General features: G+C 45.0%; 1 protein-coding gene and 1 pseudogene across 2 annotated transcripts; one reads left to right on the top strand and one right to left on the bottom strand.

Annotated features, from left to right (window-relative positions):
• Positions 1-15,680: 15,680 nt before the first annotated feature.
• Positions 15,681-16,023, top strand: LOC116889877 (annotated as a pseudogene).
• A 6,797-nt stretch (positions 16,024-22,820) lies between these two features.
• Positions 22,821-24,425, bottom strand: Rps26 (ribosomal protein S26). Of its 2 annotated transcripts, none has more exons than XM_032909159.1 (4): positions 24,330-24,425; positions 23,929-24,106; positions 23,342-23,472; positions 22,821-22,945 (listed from the first exon to the last, which is right to left on the bottom strand). In XM_032909159.1, exons 1-4 carry the CDS (start codon positions 24,330-24,332, stop codon positions 22,874-22,876), a joined length of 384 nt encoding a protein of 127 aa, XP_032765050.1. In that variant the 5' UTR covers positions 24,333-24,425; the 3' UTR covers positions 22,821-22,873. The 2 variants fall into 2 exon arrangements, with proteins under 2 accessions (XP_032765050.1, XP_032765054.1); XM_032909163.1 differs by having other exon boundaries at positions 22,821-22,925; positions 24,330-24,421.
• Positions 24,426-24,740: the final 315 nt, after the last annotated feature.

Consider the following 24,740-nt stretch of genomic DNA (forward strand, 5'->3'; position numbering starts at 1 on the left):
TTGTTTTGAGAGAGTGTCTCTCTGTTTAGCCTTGGTGCTCCTGGAACTCACTGTGCTGGCCTCTAATTCACATAGATCCCCTGCCTCTGACCCATAAGTGTTGGATTAAAGACGCTTGGCACCACACCTCTCCATAAAATTTATTAAATGGCAATACTTACAATAATTCAAAGATTGCTTGATTTGTATAGGTGTGGGTATGACATGTACATGCATATGTGCATTTCTGTATGCACACGTATGAAGCCCACCACCCACCGTGCACACACGTATGTAGCCACCACTGATATTGAGTATCTTGCTGAACCCAAAGCTCACCAGTTTAGCTAGTCTGGCTAGACTTCTTGCTTTTCGGGGTCCCCTATCTCTGCCTCTCAAGAGAGCTGGAAATACAGGTGAGCCACCATGCACACCGTGCGTTTACGTGATCCTGGAGATTCTGTTGCAAGCACTTTGTTCACTGACCCATCTCCCCCAGATCCTTTCAGAACTTTTGTTATTATTGTCGTTGCTCTCTCTCTCTCTCTCTCTCTCTCTCTCTCTCTCTCTCTCTCTGAGAGAGAGGAGGCTGGGGCATGCCACTACACAAGTAGGAGGCTCAAAGACAATGTGATAGCTTTGAAAGTCTCCTTTTAGGGGGTTGGGGATTTGGCTCAGTGGTAGAGCGCTTACCTAGGAAGCGCAAGGTCCTGGGTTCGGTCCCCAGCCCCCCCACCCCCCAAAAAAAAAAAAAAAAAAAAAAAAGAAAGTCTCCTTTTGTCTTTACATGAACCCTAAGCACTGGACTCAGGTCCCAGGCCTGTCTGGCTTACTCTCTGAACCATCTTGGCAGCCCAAGTCTATTCTGAAAACTAAACTTAACACATTTGGGATCGGAGGGACGGCTCAACAGCTAAGAGCATTTGCATGAAGTCTCTAGTAATAATGGCAAGTGCTGTTATTTGGGGATAAAAAGTGCTTTATTCTCTAACATTTGGTACCAGGGCCAAACAAGAGACCATTCAGAGACACTCTCTGGTTCTGTTTCCTTCCATTATTACAAACTCGCACATAACTCTTCAAATCGGGGAGCGGCACTGGCAGCCACTTCTTCCAGAGCTTTCAGTGTGTCTTCCCGGTGTGGGTGTGTCCCTGCCACCCAGAGGGAAGCGTTTGCACAGGACTGACTCTGGAACCCCTGGCATCTTTTTAAGGGTGCCCATCCTCATTTGAAAGATCAGCTTACAGTTTTAAACATACTAATTTTGAGAAAAGGTGAGCTATTCCAGGTTGCTTGACTACCATAAATCTTGGTTTTCTTTAGCTCTGAGTCTATGAAATTACTTTGTAGCAAGACAGCTTCTTAATAGTTCTGTAAGAGTACTTACCCGGACTGGCGATAAAATAGCTTTAACATTATCATACAAATAAAACTAGTTGCTGATGCTGTTTTTCTGTATTTGTTCACACATATAAAGTTAAAAAATGGGGTTGGGGATTTAGCTCAGTGGTAGAGCGCTTGCCTAGGAAGCGCAAGGCCCTGGGTTCAGTCCCCAGCTCCGAAAAAAAAAACCAAAAAAAAAAAAAAAAAAAAGTTAAAAAATAAAAATGTGGCTTTAGGGTTGGGGATTTAGCTCAGTGGTAGAGCGCTTGCCTAGCAAGCACAAGGCCCTGGGTTCGGTCCCCAGCTCTGAAAAAAAAAAATGTGGCTTTAATACAAAAAATAAAAAAAATTCAAAAAGGAACATTTGCTGCTTTTGTTGATTCAAATTCAGCACACTGCCTCTGAGTCTTTGATTCCAGTTTCAAGGGATCTGACACCCTCTTCTGGCCTCCTAGGGCACTGCACATACGCTGTCCACATATATATAGGCAAAACACTCATACACATAATTTTTTTAATTAAATATTTTAAAAATATATAAAGCACATAACTTTTTAAATTAATATTTATAATATATAAAAATGGTATATTAATATTACTTAAAGGAATATATTTCAAAAAAGCACACGCAAACGACTTTGTACAGAATTACCAGGATGTGGGGCAGTGGTGGCTCACCCATTTAATCCCAGCACTCAGACGCAGAGGCAGGCAGATCTCAGGTATGGGGACACTGTGGCGTACACAGCAAGTTATAGGACAGCCAGAGACTCAATAGTGAGACATCGTCTCAGAAAATGGGAAGGAGGACCTCCCTAGGAAGAGGGGATAGAATAGAGCATTATGGATGGGTGGGGTTGGAGGCTGGAACAGGAAAATCAAACAGGGAGAGGTAGGGAAGGGGTTAAGAGGGACTATGGGGAGAGACAGCCCAAAGCAAGAGCCATTTGAGGGACACATGGAAACCTAATACAGTAGAGCCTTCTTAAATAAAGGTGGAGAGAAAGCTCTAACATAAGACACATTGGCGAAACAATGACCAAGAGTTATGCAAGGAACCAACCACCACCTGATTGGACGTGAAGCCCTCTCCATAAGATGGAATACATGCCTGACACCGCTCTGATGGCCAAGAGCCTGAGACTGGATAGGCCATAGACCGAGGAGAAAACCAAACGGTGCTGTTCTACTGAAGAGTGCAGCAACAACATGATTCCGAGTTGATCTGAGCCTCGCCAGACGTCATCAGAGAAGCTCCCTCCCGCAGCAGATGGGATCGGACACAGAGCTGCACAACCAGACAATGCGCAGAGAGGGACAGACCCTGGACGGAGCACTCACTCCTAAAGAGTATGTCTCCGCCAAGTCCCTCCCCTCGGGGCTCAGGGAACCCTGCTGAAGAGGAGGCAGAAAGGTCAGGACTGACACACAGAGGCACTCACAGGACCTGAAGCAGCAGGCACAGGGTCTCACAGATCTAAACCAGGGGATCCCTGTGCCGAGAGGGGAAGTAGACACACACCCCTCCATACCTAACCCGGAAGCTATCTCCAATTGATAACTGCTCACAAAGGAAAAATTAGTTTTCTCCAACAAAGTCTCACTGGAGGGGTTGGGGATTTAGCTCAGTGGTAGAGGCCCTGGGTTCAGTCCCCAGCTCCGAATTAAAAAAAAAAAAAAAAAAAGTTTAAAGTCTCACTGGATATATATATATTTGTTTCATAGTGCTTTGTTTGGGCATGAAATAAAAAACAAAAAAAAATTTGTACTGGTCCTTTACTTATATACGATGGCTTCTATTTTTGTATTTTTTTTTTTTTCCTTTTCTTTTTTCGGAGCTGGGGACCGAACCCAGGGCCTTGGACTTGCTAGGCAAGCGCTCTACCACTGAGCTAAATCCCCGACCCCCCTATTTTTATATTTTAATAGGATTTCTGTGTGTGTCTGCATCTCTATGTTTTTTCGTGCTTTTTCCTTTGGCTCTTTTTTCCTGTTTGGTTTTTTTTTTTTTTTTTTTTTTTTTTTTTTCCGGAGCTGGGGACCGAACCCAGGGCCTTGCGCTTCCTAGGTAAGCACTCTACCACTGAGCTAAATCCCCAGCCCCTGTTTTATTTTATTTTATTATCATCATCATTGTTTTTGATGCCTGCTTTCTATAAAGATTTATTTATTTATTTATTTATTTTTAAAGACTTATTCATTTATTATATATAAGTACACTGTAGCTGTCTTCAGACACACCAGAAGAGGGCATCAGATCCCATTACAGATGGTTGTGAGCCACTGTGTGGTTGCTGGGAATTGAACTCAGGACCTCTGGAAGAGCAGTCGGGTGTTCTTAACCGCTGAGCCATCTCTCCAGCCCCCCAGATTTATTTATTTTTATTTATATGAGTACACTGCTGCTGCCTTCAGACACACCAGAAGAGTGCATCGGATGGATGTGAGCGACCATGTGGTTGCTGGGATTGAACTCAGGACCTCTGGAAGAGCAGTCAAAGCTCTTAACAGATAAACCATCTCTCCAGCCCTGATGCCTATTTTTTTATTTGTTTGTTTTTTTTTTTTTTAATGAGAGAGAAAAGAAAGGGTGTGGTGTTTTGGGTGGTGGGTGGGATCTGGAAAGAGTTGGGGAAGCAACAGTGTAATCAAAATATATTGCATGAAAAAAATCGATTTAAAAAAAAACGGCAAGGGTTGGGGATTTAGCTCAGCGGTAGAGCGCTTGCCTAGCAAGCGCGAGGCCCTGGGTTCGGTCCCCAGCTCCGAAAAAAAAAAAAAAAAAAAAAAAAAAAAAAAACAAAACGGCAAGGGGCTGGGATTTAGCTCAGTGGTAGAGCGCTTACCTAGGAAGCGCAAGGCCCTGGGTTCGGTCCCCAGTCTCAAAAAAAAAAAAAAAAAAAAAACGGCAAAAATACATGAAAATAAATAAAAATAAAAACAAATTTGTTTTAGGAGCTGGAAAGATACCTCAGTAATTAAGAGCTCATGCAGCTCTTCCGGAGGACCCAGATTTGGTTCTCAGCACCCGTACCAGACAGCTTGCAAACACCCGTGACTCCAGTTACAGTGGTCTCTGCAGGCACCTACCTACCCCCACCTCCACGAATATATATAAATAATAAAAATAAATATTCTAAAATATTTTTATCGTAAAACAAAATGTAAGCATGAATTACCCTGCTGATCTAAAAAACATGACATATATATATATATATATATATATTTTTTTTTTTTCCCCCACATGGAAAGGTTTAATGAGAGAAGAGTAGAAAGGGGGATAGATAAAGGCCAGCCATGAGCACGTGGAGGGAAGGGGGGGATGGGGAGATTAGGGACAAAGAGAAGAGAGCAAGAGAGCAGAGAAGAGTAAGAGCAAGGGCAAAAGAAGAGTAAGAGCCATGACTACTATGGGCTCCTGCCTCTCACAGTTATTTCTCTCCTTTTCCACCCTGTGGGACCAGGGAGAGACTCAGGTTGTCAGGCTTGGTGTCAAGCATCATTTACGTGCTGAGCTCTCTCCCCAGCTTACCGTTTAAATGAAGTTCCTGAGGTTTGGAAAGAGTACATCGCGTAAAATTGCAAATGAACAGAATAATGCGGGAAAAATTGAAAACTCAAGTTAGTCTCCTAAAACAGGCTCTTAACTGCTGCACCATGTCGCCCCCTACCGTCTGCCTAATGCACTGACATCCATGCCGCATCACTTTTAACGAGCCGGAGGAGCTCTAGTGTGACGCTGGAGCAGCTAGGTTCAGGCCGGAGAAAAGGAACACCACCAGAGCAACTCTCACTGGCCCTCATCTTTGGCTAGTCACCACGAGAAGCTCAGGTTTAGCCACCCCTGGTGATAACCACGTGAACTCCCAGCACTCAGGGAAGCAGAGGCAGGAAGAGTTCATGAGATTTCGGCCAGCGTGTTAACTCATAGAAAGTCCCAAGCCAGCGTGAGACTTAGACTTGCTTCAAACTTGAAGCAACCCTTCTGCCTCTGACTCTGGTGTGTTAAAATTAAAGTTTCCGGCCACCCCACCTGGTTCCTGAGTGTCTTTTGTTTGTTTATTGAAACGGGGTTTTGCTGCGTTGCCTTGGCTGGCCAATAGTAGTTGGTATGTAGCCCAATCTGGCCTCAACGTTTTGGTGATTGTCCTGCCTCAGCCTTCCAAGTACTAGGTCACAGGTGAGAGCCACCAAACCCGACTCTTGGTCAGATCACCTCTCACCGGTCCATCTGGTCTTTCCTCTCCATCTACCCTGACCTAGGATAGTAAGAGAAAAAGGAAAAACCAGGCATGGTGGCACATACCTTTAATCTTAGCCCTCAGGAGGCAGAGGCAGGATCTACATATGATGTTCCAGGCAGCCAGGGCTCTACAGAGCGATCCTCAAGACACGGAGAGTGACACGTACCTGTAAGTCCAGCACGTGGTAAGTGGAAGTGAAAGACCCCTGGAGTGGGGAGACCCTCACTCAAGTCTCGGGATGACGCGACCCCCCAAGAACTCACACAAGACCGTCCTTGTTGTAATCACATGAGGTTTATCGATAGCAGCCAGTGCACTGGGGTCGAGACTCGTATCCCACGCAGGGGCAGTGGAGTTCGACCCCGAGAGGCTGGGAGAAGAGGTATTTAAAGGGAGAAACCACAACCCGAGGGGGCAGGGATGGCGTCATTGGAAAGTGTGTAGAATAACAGTGAAAAATCACAAGGAAGAACTCTCTGTCTCCCAAGATTGTTTCCTAGGAGAAGCTGTCTCTTACTTCTCAGATTGTTTAACTTCATGGTCCGCTAGTTCCTAGGAGAAGTTGTTTCCTGCTTCTCAAGATTGTTCTCTAAGATTTATGGTCAGCTAGTTTCTGGGAGAAAGCTGTTGAGCTGGCCAATGTAATTATCCATTCTATAGCCCTAGGAGAGGCTTCTTGGAACATACAGTTCTGGGGCCTAACCTGTTTTCTTTTTTTTTTCTGCTCTAAACTTTGTGTCTAGGGGGGCAACTTTAAAACTTTTATCTTTCAGAAGCAGGGATGGGAGTTGGGGTCATCTCTACTGCATAGGTTGAGGCCATTCTGAGCTACATGCGATCTCATCTTACAGATCGATAATAAAAAGCTGTGGCAATCCACTGAGGAGGTTATTCATGTGCAAGTGCCCCACCACTAATACACCCCAGCTCTTGGCTTACGATCCATTCTTACTGGCTTTGAACGTGCTGTTGTAGGCTTATATTATTCCCAACCTACTTTAGTAAGGGTCCTTAAACGCTTCAACCTCCTTTGTAGCCCACTGACCAAAGGCAGGGGAGAAAGATGGTTGGTAGGACAAGCGGGATGTAGACCTGGTTAGAAGTGGTTCTTTGGAGTGATTTCAATTTGCTGCAGCAGCAGTCCAATCCACCAGCAAGGCACCAACCAGGAAGCAGCAGCAGCACATCCAGAAGAAACCTTGAGACTCTGCGATCGGCGCTGAGGCTCTTGGTTTTACTGTCTATTGTAGTGTTAAGTGCAGCCCCCAAGATCTGGAGTCTGTACACAGCCCTTGGGACCCTGTCACCAAGTTAACTCTGATCAGTGAATAAAGATGCTGACAGCCAGGAGCTGGAGAGATGGCTCAGTGGTTAAGAGCACTGACTACTCTTCCAGAGGTCCTGAGTTCAATTCCCAGCAACCACATGGTGGCTCACAACCATCTGTAATGAGATCTGATGCCCTCTTCTGGTGTGTCTGAGGACAGCTGCAGTATACTCATATAAATAAAAATTATTCTTTTTTTCTTTTTTTCTTTTTCTTTTTTCGGAGCTGGGGACCGAACCCAGGGCCTTGCGATTGCTAGGCAAGCGCTCTACCACTGAGCTAAATCCCCAACCCCTATATAAAAATTATTAAAATTATCTTTTAAAATGATGCTGGGCGGGGCTGGAGAGATGGCTCAGTGGTTAAGAGCACCCGACTGCTCTTCCAGAGGTCATGAGTTCAATTCCCAGCAACCACATGGTGGCTCACAACCATCTGTAAAGAGATCCGATGCCCTCTTCTGGTGTGTCTGAAGACAGCTACAGTGTACTTATATAAATAAAATAAATAAAAATAAAAAGAAAAAAAAAAAAAAAAAAAAAAAAAAAACCCTGTCAAAAAATTAGCTTTAAAAAAAAAATGATGCTGGGCAAAAGAGACATAGATTTTGCAGGCTTGCAAGAGAGAGCACAAAGGGGAAGGAACCACCATGGGATATTCGAAGACTGTATAGGAGGGGAAGGAGAGCTTCCATGGGCTAGGAACCAAGAGAATGTGGCCCAGAGGGCTACCTGGTTGGAGTAGACAGCAGCCCAGGTGGAACACAGTTGAAGATTGCTGTCTTTATACAGGCGAGGGTTGGCACAGGATGGGACAGGGCCTATGACTGGGCAGTGAGAAAGTGGGGTGGGCACAGGGGTTTGGTGAGGGGGGAAGAGAAGAGAAAGAGAGAGGAACCCAGGGAGGCAGAGAAGGGTGACCCAGATCTGTGTGGCCTTAAATGGCCATCTTAAGGGGTAGGTTTTTATAGGCCAGTTTATCTTATCTAGGTGGGCTATTTATATCATTATCAATTGGTTGTGAGTTTATTGTGTGGATGTTTTGTGAAATAAAAATTTAAGTTATAAATCTGATTGCTAAATTCCAAGCTTTTGGGGTCTTGATTTTAACGGGTTGCTGGGAGTTGATGCTATAACCATTAGGGGGCAGATGCTGGGAATGTGCGTAGAGTTCGGAGGCAGAGAGCCAGGAGGGCGGCTGCAGCTGGGAACAGAAAATAGCTGGGGGTGGCGTGACATGGTGCTCTAGAGCCAGGCACCACTGAGGTGAATAGACTCTGCTAATGCCATACGTCTCGACGACGCTGGCTATCGAGGGATTGTGGATATTTCTGATATTTACCACTACACACAGTAAATAGTGATAACCTGGGCTTACCAATGGGAAGATAGATTAGCAGCTTGAAGGGTAGCAGCTGCCCAGCTACTGGGATGCCTAAGGCATATTAAAGTTTAAAGGCTGTGTGTCTGTCTTTCATGCGGGAACACAAATGGTCTAAGGCGGGGAAGAAATCCCACACCAGATTTTTAATATTCTTTTCTACAAGTCGGCACAAGTCCACTGAAGCAGGAAGCAGCAGCCGGAACACCACTGTTCTCTGAGGCATTTCTCTCTATGAAGTCAGGACAAGTGCAGATCAGCGAAGAAAGCAAGGTGAACCAATGCCAGAGCGGCATCCACTGTCTGTTGCGTTATACTCTTTCCAAACATCACACATCCTCACAAGCATCCGCTCAGCAAAATATCACATGCCCTTTCTCCAGGCTGCTTCCAGAAAAACATCCCATGACACAACTGAGTCTCCAACGAAACCAAGAATCACCACTTCATGCTATGTAGCCCAGGGTGGCCTCCAGTTGAGGGCCTCCTGCCCTCATCTTTTTTTAAAGATTCTTATTTATTTAATGTATGAGTACACTGTAGCTCTCTTCAGACACCAGAACCCATTACAGATGGTTGTGAGCCACCATGTGGTCACTGGGAACTCAGGACCTCTGGAAGAGCAGTCAGTGCTCTTAACCGCTGAGCCATCTCTCCAGCCCTGCACTCATCTTGAAAATGCTGTGATTACAGGGGTGCACCACCATGCCTAGGATTTGGAGAGTTCTGAGCCGTAGAACAATATAAAAAGTGATATAGAAAGAGCATTCGGGAAGTAGTCCCCTAGTATTTCAGAAGGAGCTGTGGCACAATCTAAACAATAAACAATGTTAGGCAACAGTGGCATGCACCTGTAATCCTAGCACTTGGGAGGCAGAGGCAGGAAGATGACACCATCAACCTGGGTACATTGGAGGCTATCTTGGGCTACACAGTAAGATCCTGTCTAAAAGAAAATCCTGATCAGGATCAGAGAGGTGGCTCAGTGGTTAAGAGCACCGACTGCTCTTCCAGAGGTCCTGAGTTCAAGTCCCAGCAACCACATGGTGGCTCACAACCATCTGTAATGGGATCTGATGCCCTCTTCTGGTGTCTGAAGACAGCGACAGTGACAGTGTGCTCACATAGTATAGGTAAATAAACAAACAAATCTTAAGAAAAGAAAGCAAGAAAGAACATGATGAAGATCTTGCTATATCTCTCTAAGATATTATTATCGTATATGGCTGTAAGAAAGGGAGGGAGTTGTGTCGAGGAGGCAGATAAAGGGGAAAGAGCAGCAGGAGAGATGATGCTCAGTTAAAAACTGGTGCTGCTCCGTTGGGAGGCTCACGACTGCCAGCTCTGGTAGATCCAAACTCCTCCCCAGGCACTACATGCATGTGCACAGGCACACACGTACACATAATTACAACAATAATAATAAAACATTGAAAAGGGCAGGAGAAGGCTGGAGGAAGAAGCCGGAGGAAGGAGGGAGGGATTTTATAAGACTATAGAAATACGAGCACGAGAGGATGGGAAGATAAATACAGAGAGGAACAGCTGCTTTAGGAGACATGGAGAGTGTGTCCTTTCGTAGCCAGGAAGTGGGGCAGGTTCCCAAGTGTGCAGATAGAAACTGTGCTGGGCAGAAGCAGGGAAAGTAATCTGTAGTAGAAGTCACTGGACACCTTTGTGTCTCCGTGAAGTAGGAAGCCAGATCATGCGCTGATAGTGATGGCACAAGGGGTTGGAAGCAAAAAGATAAAAACAAAAAAGTCAGTATTTTGGAACTTCCTGGTAGGAGCTCTCTATGTAGGTAAAGAAGTCCCGCCTGTCCTCTCTCTCTCTCTCTCTCTCTCTCTCTCTCTCTCTCTCTCTCTCTCTCTCTCTCTCTCTCTCGTTTCTTTGAAAGGGGCTTTTATCTTACTCTGTAGCCTAGGCTCCTGGAACTCAGAATCTCACTAGCCAATGCTGACCTAGACTGTCCATCCCGCCTTAGCTTTGCAGAGCCGCTGACCTATTGGGATGAACAGGGTCTCATTGTGTAGCTCTTAGCCCGAAACTGTGTAGACAAGGCTGGTTTGTAGTAGTTATCGTGCCTCTTTGTCCAAAATGCTGAGCTCACAGGGGCGGGCCAGCACACCTGGCATATATACTTTACTGATAAAGATTCTCATTGCTGTTTCAAATCCCTTCTAGGATGTTATATACTGGGTAAATGTGCAGTATATTGCTCCTTAGTCTTGAAAATCATGCCAAAGTAAATAAGGACCCAGAGATAAAGGATCATAAACCTGAACCGGTCCACCAGCTCAGTGCAACTTAGCCACCGCCACCTCTCTGCATCATACCAGCTCGGTGGGCATGCTCCTGCCTCAGATACTTTGTCTTGTCACATTCAATGCTGGAAAGATCTTTTCTCATTTATCTAAATGGCTTGTTTGCCTTTACAGCACCCCTCCCCCCTCTCCTTCTCTGGGAGAGTGTTGGTTTATGAGACCCAGTCTTACCTCAAACTCCCCATGTACTTCAGGATGAACTTGAACTCGGATTCCACACTTCCATTACCTAACGTCTGGGATTACAGGCGTGCACCGGTATCCTAACTTTCCTTCACTTCTTTAGGCTTATGATTAAACATCTCAGTAGTTAATTCTATCAAAAAGCTACTGGGGCTGTAGAGATGTCTTATTGGTTAAGACACACTGGCTGCTCTTCTGTTAGGACCTGGGTTCAAGTCCCATCTTTCGACATGCTGGCTCATAACCATCAGTAATTCCAGTTCCAGGAGCTCTGATATCCACTTCTGCCCTCCACAACAACCAGGTATGCACATGGGCACATACATACAAACATTCATACATACATACGTACATACATACATGCAAGCAAAACACTCATACACATAAAGATAGTGTTTTCAGATGCAGCAGCTACCCTGGGGCATAGTAGTGCACGTCTTTGATCCCAGAACTCAAGGCAGAAGCAGGAGGAGGATCCCTGAGTTCCAGGCCAGCTGGTCTACAGAGTGAAACTTACATGGGGAGGGGGAAGAAAACAGAGGGAGGGAAACAGGGGATCAGGAAGGAGAGGGGGACCAGAGAATGGGAGGGAGACTGGGGGAGAGGCTACTGTAAGAGCCAGAGTTGGGGTCAATCTGAGGCAGTGGGAAATTCCACCACAAACCTCTGAGCACAAGGACCTCCAGGAGGATTAGCGCCAGCTTAGTTCCTGGAACAAGTGCAAGCCAACTGTCAGACGAAGCCACCGACCGCCTTGGAACATCCTGGATGGTCCACTGACCATGAGTCAGTTTGAGGTCGCTTCACTCCGTCAGTAAGTACCCTGCCTAGTTACTACTGTTTGAATTCTGCCCTTATTGTTTGAGATCTGCCCTTATCAAAGGTATATAACTCTCTGTTAGAGTCTGCTCAGGGGCATCTCCTTTTTTTTTTCTCTTTTCTTTTTTTCGGAGCTGAGGACCAAACCCAGGGGGCATCTCCTTCTTGAAGTGGGGTGACCCCAACATGCTGGAACAATAAAACTCCTCTTGCTTTTGCATTTTCTACCGCCTCTGTGAGTCTCATTCAAGGGGTCTGGGTAGAGGTCCGACTGGAACCTCACACTACCCAGAGCTGGATTGTTGAATGAAGCTCAGTTAGTAGAGTACGAGCACGAGGCCCTGGGTTTCCTGCCCAGGTATGAGATAATGTGCCTGAAACCTAAGCACTGAAGAGGTGGTTACAAGAGGATCAGAAAGTCAAAATCATCCTTAGCTCTTTATTGAGTTTGAGGCCAGTCTCAGCTACAGGAGACCATGCATCAGAAATAAACAGTCTGGAGAGATGGCCCATCTGTTAAGAGCTGATACTGCTTTCCAGAGGACCTGAGTGTGTGTTCCAGCACAACACCAAGGGATCTGGTACCCACTTCTGGTCGCTGTAGGCACCTCCACACACAGTATATATACTCATTCATGAACACGAGTAAAAATAAATTTTTCCCCTTTTGTTTTGTTTTTCAAGGTAGGGTTTCTCTGCATAGTCCTGGTTGTTCTGGAACTCACTATGTAGACTGGGCTTGCTTCAAACTCAGAGATCTGCCTGCCTCTTCCTCCCTGTAGAGATGTTTTAATCCGGCAACATGGCTGCTCTGGCAAGGGATCACATCCAAAGACTTTCTAGGTATGTGTGATCCAGCTGGAATGACAGACACACCTTTAATCCTTCTGGGTGGAATATAGAAACACCTTTACCCCACACCCTGTGGAGGTAAAGTTTGGAGAAACAGCAGTGTTTGGAAGTGATGTGTGATTGGTGGAGCGCAGTTCAGTGAGTGCAGTTGGGTTGAGTTCAGGCAATGCAGTGGAGTGCAGTGCAGTTCAGTTCAGTGCAGTCTGGTGAGTTCAGTTGAATGCAGTTGAGTTCATGCAGTCCTGTTCCGTCAGCTGCGAGTCAGTGCAGTGAGTGCAGTGTAGGTCAGCAGAGGTAGTTGAAGCCAGAGAATAAGAAAGAGACAGAAGCTTAGAACAAACTGCCAGAGTAAGTTTGAGGCCAAGCAGAGCAATTCAGTGAGACGCTTAGAGAAGCCAGATTGAATCAGTCAGCCTGGAGAGGAGTTTGTGTCAGAACAGCTGAGTTGAACCAGCCAACCAGAGTTCAGAAAGAACTGGAAGGAGTGTGTTTATTCATCAGTAAGCCTTCAAGATGACAATTACGGGGTTGGGGGATTTAGCTCAGTGGTAGAGCGCTTGCCTAGCAAGCACAAGGCCCTGAGTTCGGTCCTCAGCTCTGAAAAAAAAAAAAGAAGAAAATTACATTAGGTGAATAAAAGTTATTTTTATAGTCCCAAGTACTGGGATAAAGGTGTGTGCCACCACCACCCAACTTTTTTCTTTTTAAAAAGGATTTTATTTTGCTTGGCAGTGGTGGTGCCACTTGGGAGGTAGAGGCCAGTCTGGTCTACAGAGCAGGTTCCAAGACAACCAGAGATATGGAGAGAAGGGGCTGTTGCGGGGGAAAGGCATTATGAAACTTATCAAGGAGTCAGATGGGATTTAAACTGAAGAATTAGCTCATATTTTTGTGGGGGAAGGGGGAATGATTTCTATGCAGGCCTGACTGTCCTGAAACTCTGTAGACCAGGCTGGTCTCAAATTCACGGAGATCCACTTGCCTTTGCCTCCTAAGTACTGTGATTTAAGGCATGTGCCACCAAACCTGACTCTCTTTAGCCAGTTGACTTTGTATAAAAAAGACTTGGATTCTGATGAAAGTCCCAAACGTATAGGAAATGAATATTTATTGAACAGGGCTGGAGAGCTGCCTCAGCAGTTAAAAGTACTGGCTGTTCTTCCAGAGGACCCAGGTTGAACCCAGATGAACCAACCTGTGGGAGAGAATCCACTAGTAATCCTAAGAGTTGAGAGAAAGTTTTATTTTCTAGGTAAGAGGAGGCCAGTGCCATGTTGAGTCATGTGATGTCTCAAGCCCGGGAATTTTAAACAAAGAAACACAGAAGCAGCCTGGGTTGGCAGGCTGTAGGTCCCCTGCTGTGTGATAAGTAATGGCAGATCAGAGAGTTAGAGATTAAAAGCTGCTTTTTAAAGAAAATTGTTTAGAAAGTCTTTCAGGATACTCATATTCCTTCTAATATGGACTCCTCGGGAATTTTGGGTTGAAATCCTAGTTAGACAAGCTACTTCTTTTTTTTTTTTTTTTTTGGTTTTTTTTTTTGGTGCTGGGGACTGAACCCAGGGCCTTGCGCTTCCTAGGCAAGCGCTCTACCACTGAGCTAAATCCCCAACCCCGACAAGCTACTTCTTAATGACAAGTACTATTAGAAGGTGATTAATTTGTTTTTAAAAAGAAGAGAGTACAGAGAGTACCTGAATCACGTGGGAATTTTCATCCATGGTTCGGAACTTAGGGAGAATTAGTCACTGACTCCAAGTAGAGAATTGTGATATTTACAAGTTATTAAGGTTAAGTAAAAATATGTGGCTCTGGGTAGAGAGCTTGACAGATTGATGTATTTTGAGCTAAAGTCCTGGTTTGATAAGTTGCTTATTGGTATTAGACTTGATAGAAGGTGTTTAGTTTGTTTTATGAATTACCCCACTAAAGGTCATATGGTTCATTGATGCCAGCTAGTGAGGGTTTGTGGTTACTTTTGATATTTGCCATAACAGGAAGCTCAGATTCTCTTTTTTTTTTAAAGTTATTTATTTTACGTATATGAGTACACTGTAGCTATCTTCAAACACACTAGATCTCATTGCAGATGGTTGTGAGCCACCATGTGGTTGCTGGGAATTGAACTCAGGACCTCTGGAAGAGCAGTCAGAGCTCTTAACCGCTGAGCCGTCTCTCCAGCCCTCAGATTCTCTTAATGTGGACTCCACAGGAAATTTGGGTTTATTTCCTGATATCACAGAGTACAAAAGCCTATCAGGCTCATTGTTTAACACTATTGTTTAGCTTACTTTTTAAAAATTGTTTAATCTTCATAATGGGTGTGACTTTGAGTTTTATGGTTATATTATTACTCTGGGAGAGAGTGAAAGATACAGCTTTTCTGGTTACAGACTAAGGAACACAGTATTTTGGGAGAATGATTTTGTCTTTGTTTTTTTTTAAAGGCTAATGGTTTTTTTTTTTTGTTTGTTTGTTTGTTTGTTTCTGGAGCTGGGGACCGAACCCAGGGCCTTGAGCTTGCTAAAGCGCTCTACCACTGAGCTAAATCCCCAACCCCTTTGTCTTTGTTTTTTTTTTTGGTTCTTTTTTTTCGGAGCTGGGGACCGAACCCAGGGCCTTGCGCTTCCTAGGCAAGCACTCTACCACTGAGCTAAATCCCCAACCCCTTGTTTTTTTTTTAAAATGTGATTAGGCTCTGGGAACCTCACAGAGTCATACTGATCAGATTTGATAGAGGTAGACCGCCTGAAAAACTAGATTCAAGAGAATCAAACAAAAAGATATCTCGATTCTAAACTTTTGTCTTGAGAGTTGTATTTTGCGGAGTGTGACTTCTTGGATTCCTGGTCTCAAGGACTTTCAGCTGGGTCCAGTCAAGACACATCTGGCTACAGCATTTCCTTCATTCTTCCTACCCCCTACCCACAAGGATATCTAACGCCCAGGCACAGCTTGAAGAAGTTATGGAGGAGTTGTAGCCCCTGGACTTTTGGGGGGCTGAAAGTGGTTATTCTAAGGTTGTTTTATGAGGAATTTAGAAATGGTTGTAATTTAACAGGGAGGAATTAGCTAGATTGTGTTATACAGTCATAATCTCATTTGGTAGCTAGGCTGAGATCATATCTTTGCTTTGGTATAGAATTTATTTGTCTTGCCTCTAGCGCAGGGACATAGTGTGCTCCAATATGGCTGCCTCCATGGATCTGGAGTTGAAGAAGCTTCAAGCCAAAGTTATCGATACTCAGCAGAAGGTGAAACTTGCAGACATACAGATTGAACAGCTAAATAGGATGAAAAAGCATGCACACCTTATGGACACGGGTAGATGAGACTAACATGTATGAAGGTGTAGGGAGAATGTTTATTCTACAGTCCAAGGAAGTAATTCACAACCAGCTGTTAGAAAAACAGAAAATCGCAGAAGAAAAAATTAAAGAGCTGGAGCAGAAAAAGTACTACCTGGAGCGGAGTGTTAAGGAAGCTGAGGACAACATTGGAGAGATGCTGATGGCTCTAAGGGCACAGTAGGAGCTGCTGGGAAAGTTATTCCCTTCCGATCCCTCTCATCCTGCCAAGGCAGGGGCTGTGCAGGACACTGCCATCCTTCTGCCCTGTGGCCCCATCTCTCCGTCACCTTGAGCCCCTTCAGGTCCCAACTGAATGTCTGCCAACACTGCCCAGGACACTCTTCTTTCCTGGGGCAAGCCAGGAGCTCTCAATAGAGGGAAGACTGGAGGGCACAGGGAGAAAGCTGCCCAAGCCTATCACTAGGCATGTGGGTTAGATCAGGTTAGACCAATAAAAATCTATGTCTCAAAAAAAAAAAGAATTTATTTGTCAAAAGGTTTAAAAGTACAAGGTCTAAGCCAGTCCTTCTATTGATGTCATTGCAAACTTCTGAGTTGATTACACCTGTGAGTTCAGGGCAGATAGCAAAGTCATGGCTCTGAGTTTGTAAGAGGACTTTCAAGATATTATTAAGATATAAAGACAACAGTACAGATTACCTTATATAGATAGATGGTTTTCAAAAACGTCAGAAATCCACAAAATTTGAGATTTAAGGTTATTTATCTTTTGTTGAGACATATCTGCCCCTAACAGTTCCCCTTTGGCGGATTTAATGAAGAATGTGAACATCTCTATCTCCAGGTGAGGCAATACTTTGTGGCTAGGCAGCCACTGGACAAAACTGCCTGTTTCATCTGCAGACTAATACTGTCCAGAAAAGGACAAATTATGCAGAATAGTTACTGACAAGCCCTGCCAAGACAGGGTGATCAGCCCTTCAACATGTGCATTTCTAGAGTCTATCTGTTGATTTGGGGCCAGAAGGCTGAAGACTCGTGCTCACATGTTGCTAACAGGGGACTGTGCTACTGGAGATTTGTCTCTACAACCCTTCGGTTCTGAAAGCTGTGTCAGGCTTCCTATGTGTATAGAACACATTGGTCATTCTCATATTTCTGACATAGTTGAAGACTGGTAGTCTCATAGACAACCCAAGCTGTTTAACATTGAAAAAGATAATAAATTTAAAAGGGTGGTTTTTCAGGTGGCATATGATCTCAAACCAGGATATAAGTCAGGTATAGAATTAAAGTCTTTTAGGATAGATGACAAGGTGCTTTAGTTAATGGACAAAATTGATGGACCGGGTGTTGAGTGTATTGTATGTTTTATAAATTGTAGAATGGTAATAACTGTACTCAATTTATATATAAAGGAAAAGGCCTTTTAACTGGACAAAAAGGGGGAAATGTTGTGGTTTACCCTGGAGTTATCTGTATTTTGATGCTAATTCCACTGCCCCAAGGACAGCTGCCTAGTCCCGTACTCAAGTGACTTCACCAGAACCTTCTCTTCATTGAATTTGTAAAATACAGATGAGGGCAAGTACAGGATAAAAGGAGGCCTGTCATTGGAGGAGAGGATGGGCGGGAGAAAATGTTTAAGGGAAAAGGAAGAGAGGGGAGGGGAGAGAGAGAAAGAGAAAGAGAAAGAGAAAGAGAGAAAGAGAGAGGTTAAGATTCCAGGTTGTACCTTTACAGGTTGTTACGAATGTTCTTAAGGGATGGATATGGACAGGGCTTTGTATGTTTAGGTGGGCAATTATATCTTATCAGTTGGATCTGAGGTTATTGTGTTGTGTGTTCTTTCATGTGTAGATTTAAGTGTAAGGGAGTGTGGGGTGGTTGGTCTGGGTGGCCATGGAGTTGGGATGTGTTTCTGCCAAGATATCTAGCAGATTATCTTGGGGCACTGCGGTGCTGGACCTAGAAAAAAGACTGTTTTATTTTTTATTATAATTTTACAACAACAAGGTTCTATGTCTGGTAACCACACTGGATCTCAAAACCATCTGTAACTCCAGTTCCAGGAAACCTGGTGACCTCTTCTGGGTTCCATCGACACTGTATCCATGTAGTACACACACATATATGAGCAGGCAAATCATCTGTGCCACATAAAATAAATTTAAAAGTACTGAACATTTATATTCCAGCCCTTTCTTTATATTCCTACTGGTCCAGTCTACTTTAATAAGACTCATTAGTTTAACTAATTTATGGTGGTTAAAGAAACTTTTTCCTCCCAAGACAGGGTTTTTTTGTTTTTTGTTTTGTAGCCCTGGCTATTCTGGAACTCACTCTGTAGACCAGGCTGTCCTCGAACTCATAACAACTCATCTACCTTTGCCCCCTGAGTGCTGGAACTAAAGGTGTGTTAGCGAGAAACTCCACTTTATACAAGGCATCCTTCTTTGTAGCCACTGTTTGTTCCATCTCTAACTCCAGTCCCTGGAACTCAGGTTCAATGATGCCCCACCCAAAAATGTTCAGCACCACCACCTTGTAAGTTATTTTGGCTTTTCTATGCCCATTCTAGTTCCTAAATAAGGACACCGAGACTTACATTTACTATAAGCTTCAGCAGTAAAGCTGGGCAGATACTGAGCTATTCTAACCCAAGTATGCTGGCCTGGCTCCTTCCCAGCTACTACCTGCCCTCTTAGTCTTGCCCTTGGCTGCTCCTGCTCCACTGGTGTCTCCATGCCATGTAGAGCCATGCGCCAACCATGTGGCAGACGTAGACTAGTACAAACAGGTTAAATAAGTTGCAAGCTAGTGGAGGAACAAGCTTGGCTTAAGGCCTAGGCATTTATTAATAAATAATAAGCCGAGGGCTGGAGAGATGGCTCAGTGGTTAGAGCACTGACTGCTCTTCCAAAGGTCCTGAGTTCAAATCCCAGCAACCACATGGTGGCTCACAACCATCTGTAATGGGATCCGATGTCACTTCTGGTTCACAGCAACAGTGAACTCAATACATAAAATAAATAAATCTTAAAAAAAAAATAAGCTGAGGCCTGGGGCTTGGGTGGAAAATCCTGTGGCTACACCACCCACCTGTTAGGACTAAGTGCTTTTTTGTCTCTGTAACTTGCTTACACAGATACCCAAAGACTGTTTTTGACTGATTGATTGATTGATTGAATTATTTTGAGACAGGCTTTTTCTGTGTTACCCTGTAGACCAGACTTGAGTTGAGCTCATAGAAATCCACTTGCTTCTGCCCCTATGTGCTGGGATTAGTGGCATGTGCCACCACTGCCTGGCCAAAGATTGTTTTAAATTACCCTAACCACTTAACCAGTTCTTACTTGCTTGCATAGACATTAAAGGTCTTCTTGTGGTTTTCCCTTTAAAATCCCTTCCCCATACCCCTCCTTCACGACATGCCTGAGACTGAGCTTCAAGCTGTTACCCTGCTAGGAGCTAATCAATAAATCCTTTGATTATAGTTGAATCAAGTCTTCCCCAGGGGTCATGAACTCTGTAACACATTAAATGGGCGTACCCTCACCCCAGATAGTAAGAGTAAACTTTGGGAGCCAGCAAGATGGCTTGACAGAGAAGGGTTGGATCAGGCCTGACGAACACACACGGTAGATGAATGTAACAGAAACGTTTAAAGGGGAGGGGCAGAAAGATGACTAAGCCCCGTTCTCAGCATCCATATGGTGGTTCACAACTATCCATAACTCCAGTTCCAGGAGATGCCTCTCTTCAGACCTCTGTACACACATGGCTCACAAACATATATGCAGGCAAAATACTCATACACAGAAATATTTTACTTTTTATTTATTTTTTTTAAAGATTTATTCATTTATTATATATAAGTACACTGTAGCTGTCTTCATATACACCAGAGAGGGCATTGGATCTCCTTACAGATGGTTGTGAGCCACCATGTGGTTGCTGGGAATTAACTCAGGACCTCTGGAAGAGCAGTCAGTGCTCTTAACCACTGAGCCATCTCTCCAGCCCCACAGAAATATTTTAAATGGTAAAAAAAAAATGTCTTGGAGAGCCAGCTGTGGTGGACTCATGCTCACTCGGACGTGAACCACCACTTAGTCCTGTGTCATATAAGCTTGGTCATGTCTGTGGCATTGAGGCCTTTAGGAATTTGGGAGCACTAGGAACCAGCTTGACTAGCAGAAGTGGCTAACTCCTGGAGAATGCAGGCACTATTGGTTCCAACTAGTCAAGAAGCTTAGTTTTGTTATTGTGAGAGGGTCTCACGCACTTCAGGCTGGCTGGTCTTGAACAGTGTAGCTGAGGATAACCTTGAAATGCCAACCTCCACCTCCCAAGTGTTGGAATTACAGGTGTGTACCACACGCGGATCATGCCACATGCACCAAGTGTGCTGGTTAGTTTTATGTCAACCTGACACAAGCTGGAGTCACTGGGAAGAGGGAACTTCAATGGAGAAAACGCCTCCACCAGATTGGCCTGCAGTGCATTGTTTGAAGTTGAAGGTTGATGCAGGAAGGACCCTGGGCTGGATGGAGGTCCTGGGAGCTGTAAGCAGGAAGGGTTGAGCAAGCCTCAGGGAGCAGGTCAGTAAACACAACTCCTCCAGTCTCTGCTTCCTGCCCTCACTTTCCTAATGGACTGGGAACTGAGAGTAAAAGATGAAATAAACTCTTTCCTCCCCAGATCCCTGTTGGGCAGTGTTTTGTCACAGCAAAAGGATCCCTGAGACACTAGGCAAACACTCCTAACTGAAGTATAGCCCCAGCCTCCAGCTAACTTGAACTACGGACTCTCCAGCTCCAGGGGGCTAGGATTACAGCTGTGTGCCATCATACCCAGCTCCTGGCCTTCATGATAGAAGCCTGTCACGTGTCTCTGACACCTTGAGTTCCACCATACCTTCCTGACCAATTGTGGATCAAAATAAGCCCTTCTTCCCTGTTTCTGTTACTTTGCTCAGGCAGGTTGGAGAAAATTACATAACATACAGGAGGCCCTAAATTCAATCCCCAGCACTACATAAAATGTTTACAGAAAAAAAAGAAAAAGAAAAGAAAGCTAGGACTGAAGACATGGCTCAGTAATTCAAAGAGCAGTTAAGAGTTCCTTCAGAGGACCCAGGATTGTTACAGCTCAAGACCTTTCTTGAGTCCAGTTCCAGGGCGCCCGACATCCTCTTCTGGACTCTATGGGCGCCGTAGACACAGGGCGTACAATAAAACAATTTAGAAACAAGGTAAATGTGCAATGACACATCTGCACGATGTGTCTGAAGATAGTGATGAATACTATCTCATACACACTAGTTCTGGGCTACACAAGAAGGAAACTGAGGGCCTGTGCAAAGGCAGCCCAGGACCTCAAGACTCCTCGTCAGCTGAACACCAGCCTAAAGTGAGCCCAAGGCCCCATCTGCCTTGAACACTCAGTGTGGTCACCTCAGAAGCAAATTAGATAGGATTCTAGGCTACAGCAAGACCTACCTCAACAAGGTCCATTAAAAAGCAACAAAACCAAACCTGGTAGAAAGGCTAACACTTGTACCAGGTTAAGCAGATGGGCTTTGACATTCATCTCAAGGGAGCTAGAGATCGCTCAGTGCACACCCTGTTTACAGAGGACCCAGCTAGAACTATCCGCTCCGTCGGATCCAACATCTCTAGCCCCTGCAGGTAGCACCCACACATTTTTAACACAGAACTTGAAAGCTAGCCTGGAGTCTTGTTCTATAGCTTGTGACTTTCCCTTAAGACTATAACTTAAGTTGGGTGTTAGATGCCTGACTAGAGGTGGCCGACTATTCCAAAAAAGTAATGAATGAGACAGAGCCTGAAGCCGTTCTGCAGCTCAGGCTGCCCTTGAACTCCCAAATGCTCATAACAAGTACGACAGCTTTGGATTCTCAAGGCCAAAGATTTTGCAAAACCATTTTTAGACTTTTGATCCCCCGGAATTGGGCATTAATAGTTGTGATTATTAGAACCATCTACATAAAGGCACCACAGGTGTGCCTAGTGACCTTCCAGGTCACAGACACTGGAGCCCTTGAAGCAGGGTTGGGAGTGGATGCAAGCCACCATGTGGGTACTCAGACTGAGGGTAAAGGTGCTTGCTACCAAGCCTGACCCCACACCCATAGTGAAAGGGCAAGCTGGCCCCTGCAACTTGTCCTCCATGCCACCTCATGTGCTGAGCTGGCCCTTGTCCATCAGAAGGAACTTATTTCCCAAGAGGTAAAGGTCTTAAAGATGTGGGGGTTCGCACAACTCTAGCAACAAAACTACCAAGGCTGGGAGACCTTACTTTACACTCAGAAACCCAGGAGCTCACAGTGAACACACTCCTGACCTTGTCACTAATGCAGACTCAGGTCTAGAATTCTCTGAGCTCAGAATTTCTATCAACCTGTCAACAGCTTTGCCTTCAATTTGGACTGCCTAGGATCTTACAGTCCTTTTCTTGCTGCTGTGTTCTCTGGATAAACATTTACAAACCTTTCAGCCCAAGGTACCAATGGGCTCAGCTCTCAGCAATGTCAAATGGTCAGCTTAGCCAGAGACGGTCGACACCCATATTTCGGGCATTAAGGCAGAAGGTAAGTAAGGCATTAAGGCTAGTAAGACATGAAGGCATGAGACAATGCCTCAGGACAAAAAATTGGCTGATAACTTTAATATTCTATGATCAAATTAGAGTCTATAGGGATGGGGGCCAGTGAGGGCCCCACACTAGAAAAAACAATACAGAAACCAAGGTAAGGACATTCCATGAATATGGAAGCTTTGGCTTACAATCTGACAAGGATCCAGCGGATCCCTCAGAACCCACTCAAACAAAAAAAAACCCCAAACACCCCAGCCTGTTGACTGTGGAACTCCCTGCTGGCTAGCCTGCAGAGAATGCCTTAAAAAAACAAGGCATACAGAGCCTAAAACACCAAGTTCTGCACAATGGCCTCCAAAGTGCAAGAGACTCGACATAGACACACTCAAATGCCACATAAAGTATAACTTCAGTTTTATTTTTCCATGGTATTTTTCTTTCTGCCTTCATGAAATCACCTCTTTACATGGGCTTTGGTGGAGGTCGTGGCGCAGCGCCCTGAAAAACAAAGAGATGAGCTAAATTAAAAAGATTCAAGTATTCTGCTGTGGTGATCGACTTAATTCCAGCACTCTATAGGCAGAAGAATCTTGAGTCATGGGTCAGCTAAGGCCAGTGACACCTCATAAAAAACCCAAACCCACCCTCTCGTAGTTCATGGTAGAGCCCGTATCAGTTATCAAGCCGAGGACCACGCATCTCAAGCCAAAGAACCCAACCACCGACCTCCTATCACTAATGGTGGTTTCAGGCTATAAAATGAATTTACAGACACCATGCTCTTCACTGAAAACAGCCTAGCTCCTCCTCCGAGAAAAGCAAATATTTTAAAATTGAAATGTGGGTCACATCTGCCATACCAGGCTAAAACCTTAATGGATGCTTCTCTGGGTCAAGTTAAAATATTTACTTACAGCAGGTCTGAATCGTGGTGGGGGTGTTCGGTCCTTCCGGGCCTCACGAGATCGATTCCTGACAACCTTGCTATGGATGGCACAGCTCACGCAGTAGTGCAGCTTGACATAGAGCTTGGGAAGCACGTAAGCTGAGAAATGAAGACGCAGTTTAGATTCTTCTTCTATTGGTCAGAACTACTCTAACTTCTAAGCATGTACAGTTTTACCCACAAATACTCAATGCAAAGCAAACAGGGACGCCAAGATCACACCCAACGTACACTAAGAGTTCAACTCCTGGGGTACAGGTTGCCACTCAAAAGGTTAAGGACTACTCAAGACAGGAGTGGGTCACACAATATGAGAATAACTTTCGTTGGGGAGGAGTCTAACTCTGCTGGAAGGTTCCATGGCTTCCATTCTTGTTATTTAAAGGGGGGTCAGTCAGGGGCTGTGGTGCACGCCTTTAATCCCAGCACTGGAAGCAGTTCTCTTGAGTTCAGGGTCTACAGTGAGTTCCAGGACAGTGAAAAAACAAAGTCATAAACTGTCCGCACCACACACCTCCTCAGTCCCTACACAATTCACGGCTGTGGCTCACTTACCGTCGAAGACGCTTGCTTCAGATATGTCCCTGACTGCAGCGGCTTCTACAATGTTCCGAATGACAAACTTCTTAATGGCCTTATCCTTGGGCACGCACCGGGCGCAGTTCGTGCAGCGAATTGGTTGCACATGGCCGCGACCCTTTTTGGCACGACCGTTGTTTCTCCTTTTTTTGGTCTGTGAATAAAAAGACGCTATTAGAAAGGGGGTGAGACTTCAGCCCTTTCTGGCCGGCCACAGCCCCGTCACCCATAGAAGTCCCCGGGCACGTCAAGTCCAGGCTGGACGGACACTCTGTCACTTCCTCATCCAAGGCTTTGACTCTCACGTCCCTACGATCCAAGAACCCACTTCTAACCCAGTCCTCAGGCCCGCGCGCTCACCACGCGGCGACACTCACCATATTGGAGCCAAGACTCGAAAGAGGACCCGGCGGCTCGCCCGACACTCTTATATAGTACGAGATTCCTACGCTCACGCCGGAAAAAAAAAAACAAACCAAAAAAACCTCAGAGACGTGTGATTCTATCTACTCTCTAGCAACTATTGTACGCGAATTTACCTAATTATTTAGCGTTTCCGATGAAAGGTAGAGTTGTGATAAGTCCCTAGAAATTGTGACGCAAAGTACCAATGGGACTATTTACCGGCGGAAGACTAAAATGTTATACGCTAACGAACCAGGAAGTGAATCTAGGCTCTATAACATCCGGTTTACGTAACCTCCGGAGCGGAAGTTATCCAGAATTCGGATGCACACTCCCTATTTAGGAGACCAAAAGAAATGCATTGTGGGAATTGTAGTATGACT

Source organism: Rattus rattus, chromosome 1 (assembly GCF_011064425.1).
Source record: "Rattus rattus isolate New Zealand chromosome 1, Rrattus_CSIRO_v1, whole genome shotgun sequence".
NCBI lineage: Eukaryota > Metazoa > Chordata > Mammalia > Rodentia > Muridae > Rattus > Rattus rattus.

What these genes read in the sequence shown, in the direction of transcription:
- Rps26 (XM_032909159.1), bottom strand. An exon ending in TGAAGCAAGCGTCTTCGACG is followed by an intron (nt 23,473 to 23,928) that starts GTAAGTGAGCCA and finishes TTCATTTCTCAG; the next exon opens with CTTACGTGCTTCCCAAGCTC. An exon ending in CACCACGATTCAGACCTGCT is followed by an intron (nt 22,946 to 23,341) that starts GTAAGTAAATAT and finishes TTTTTAATTTAG; the next exon opens with CTCATCTCTTTGTTTTTCAG.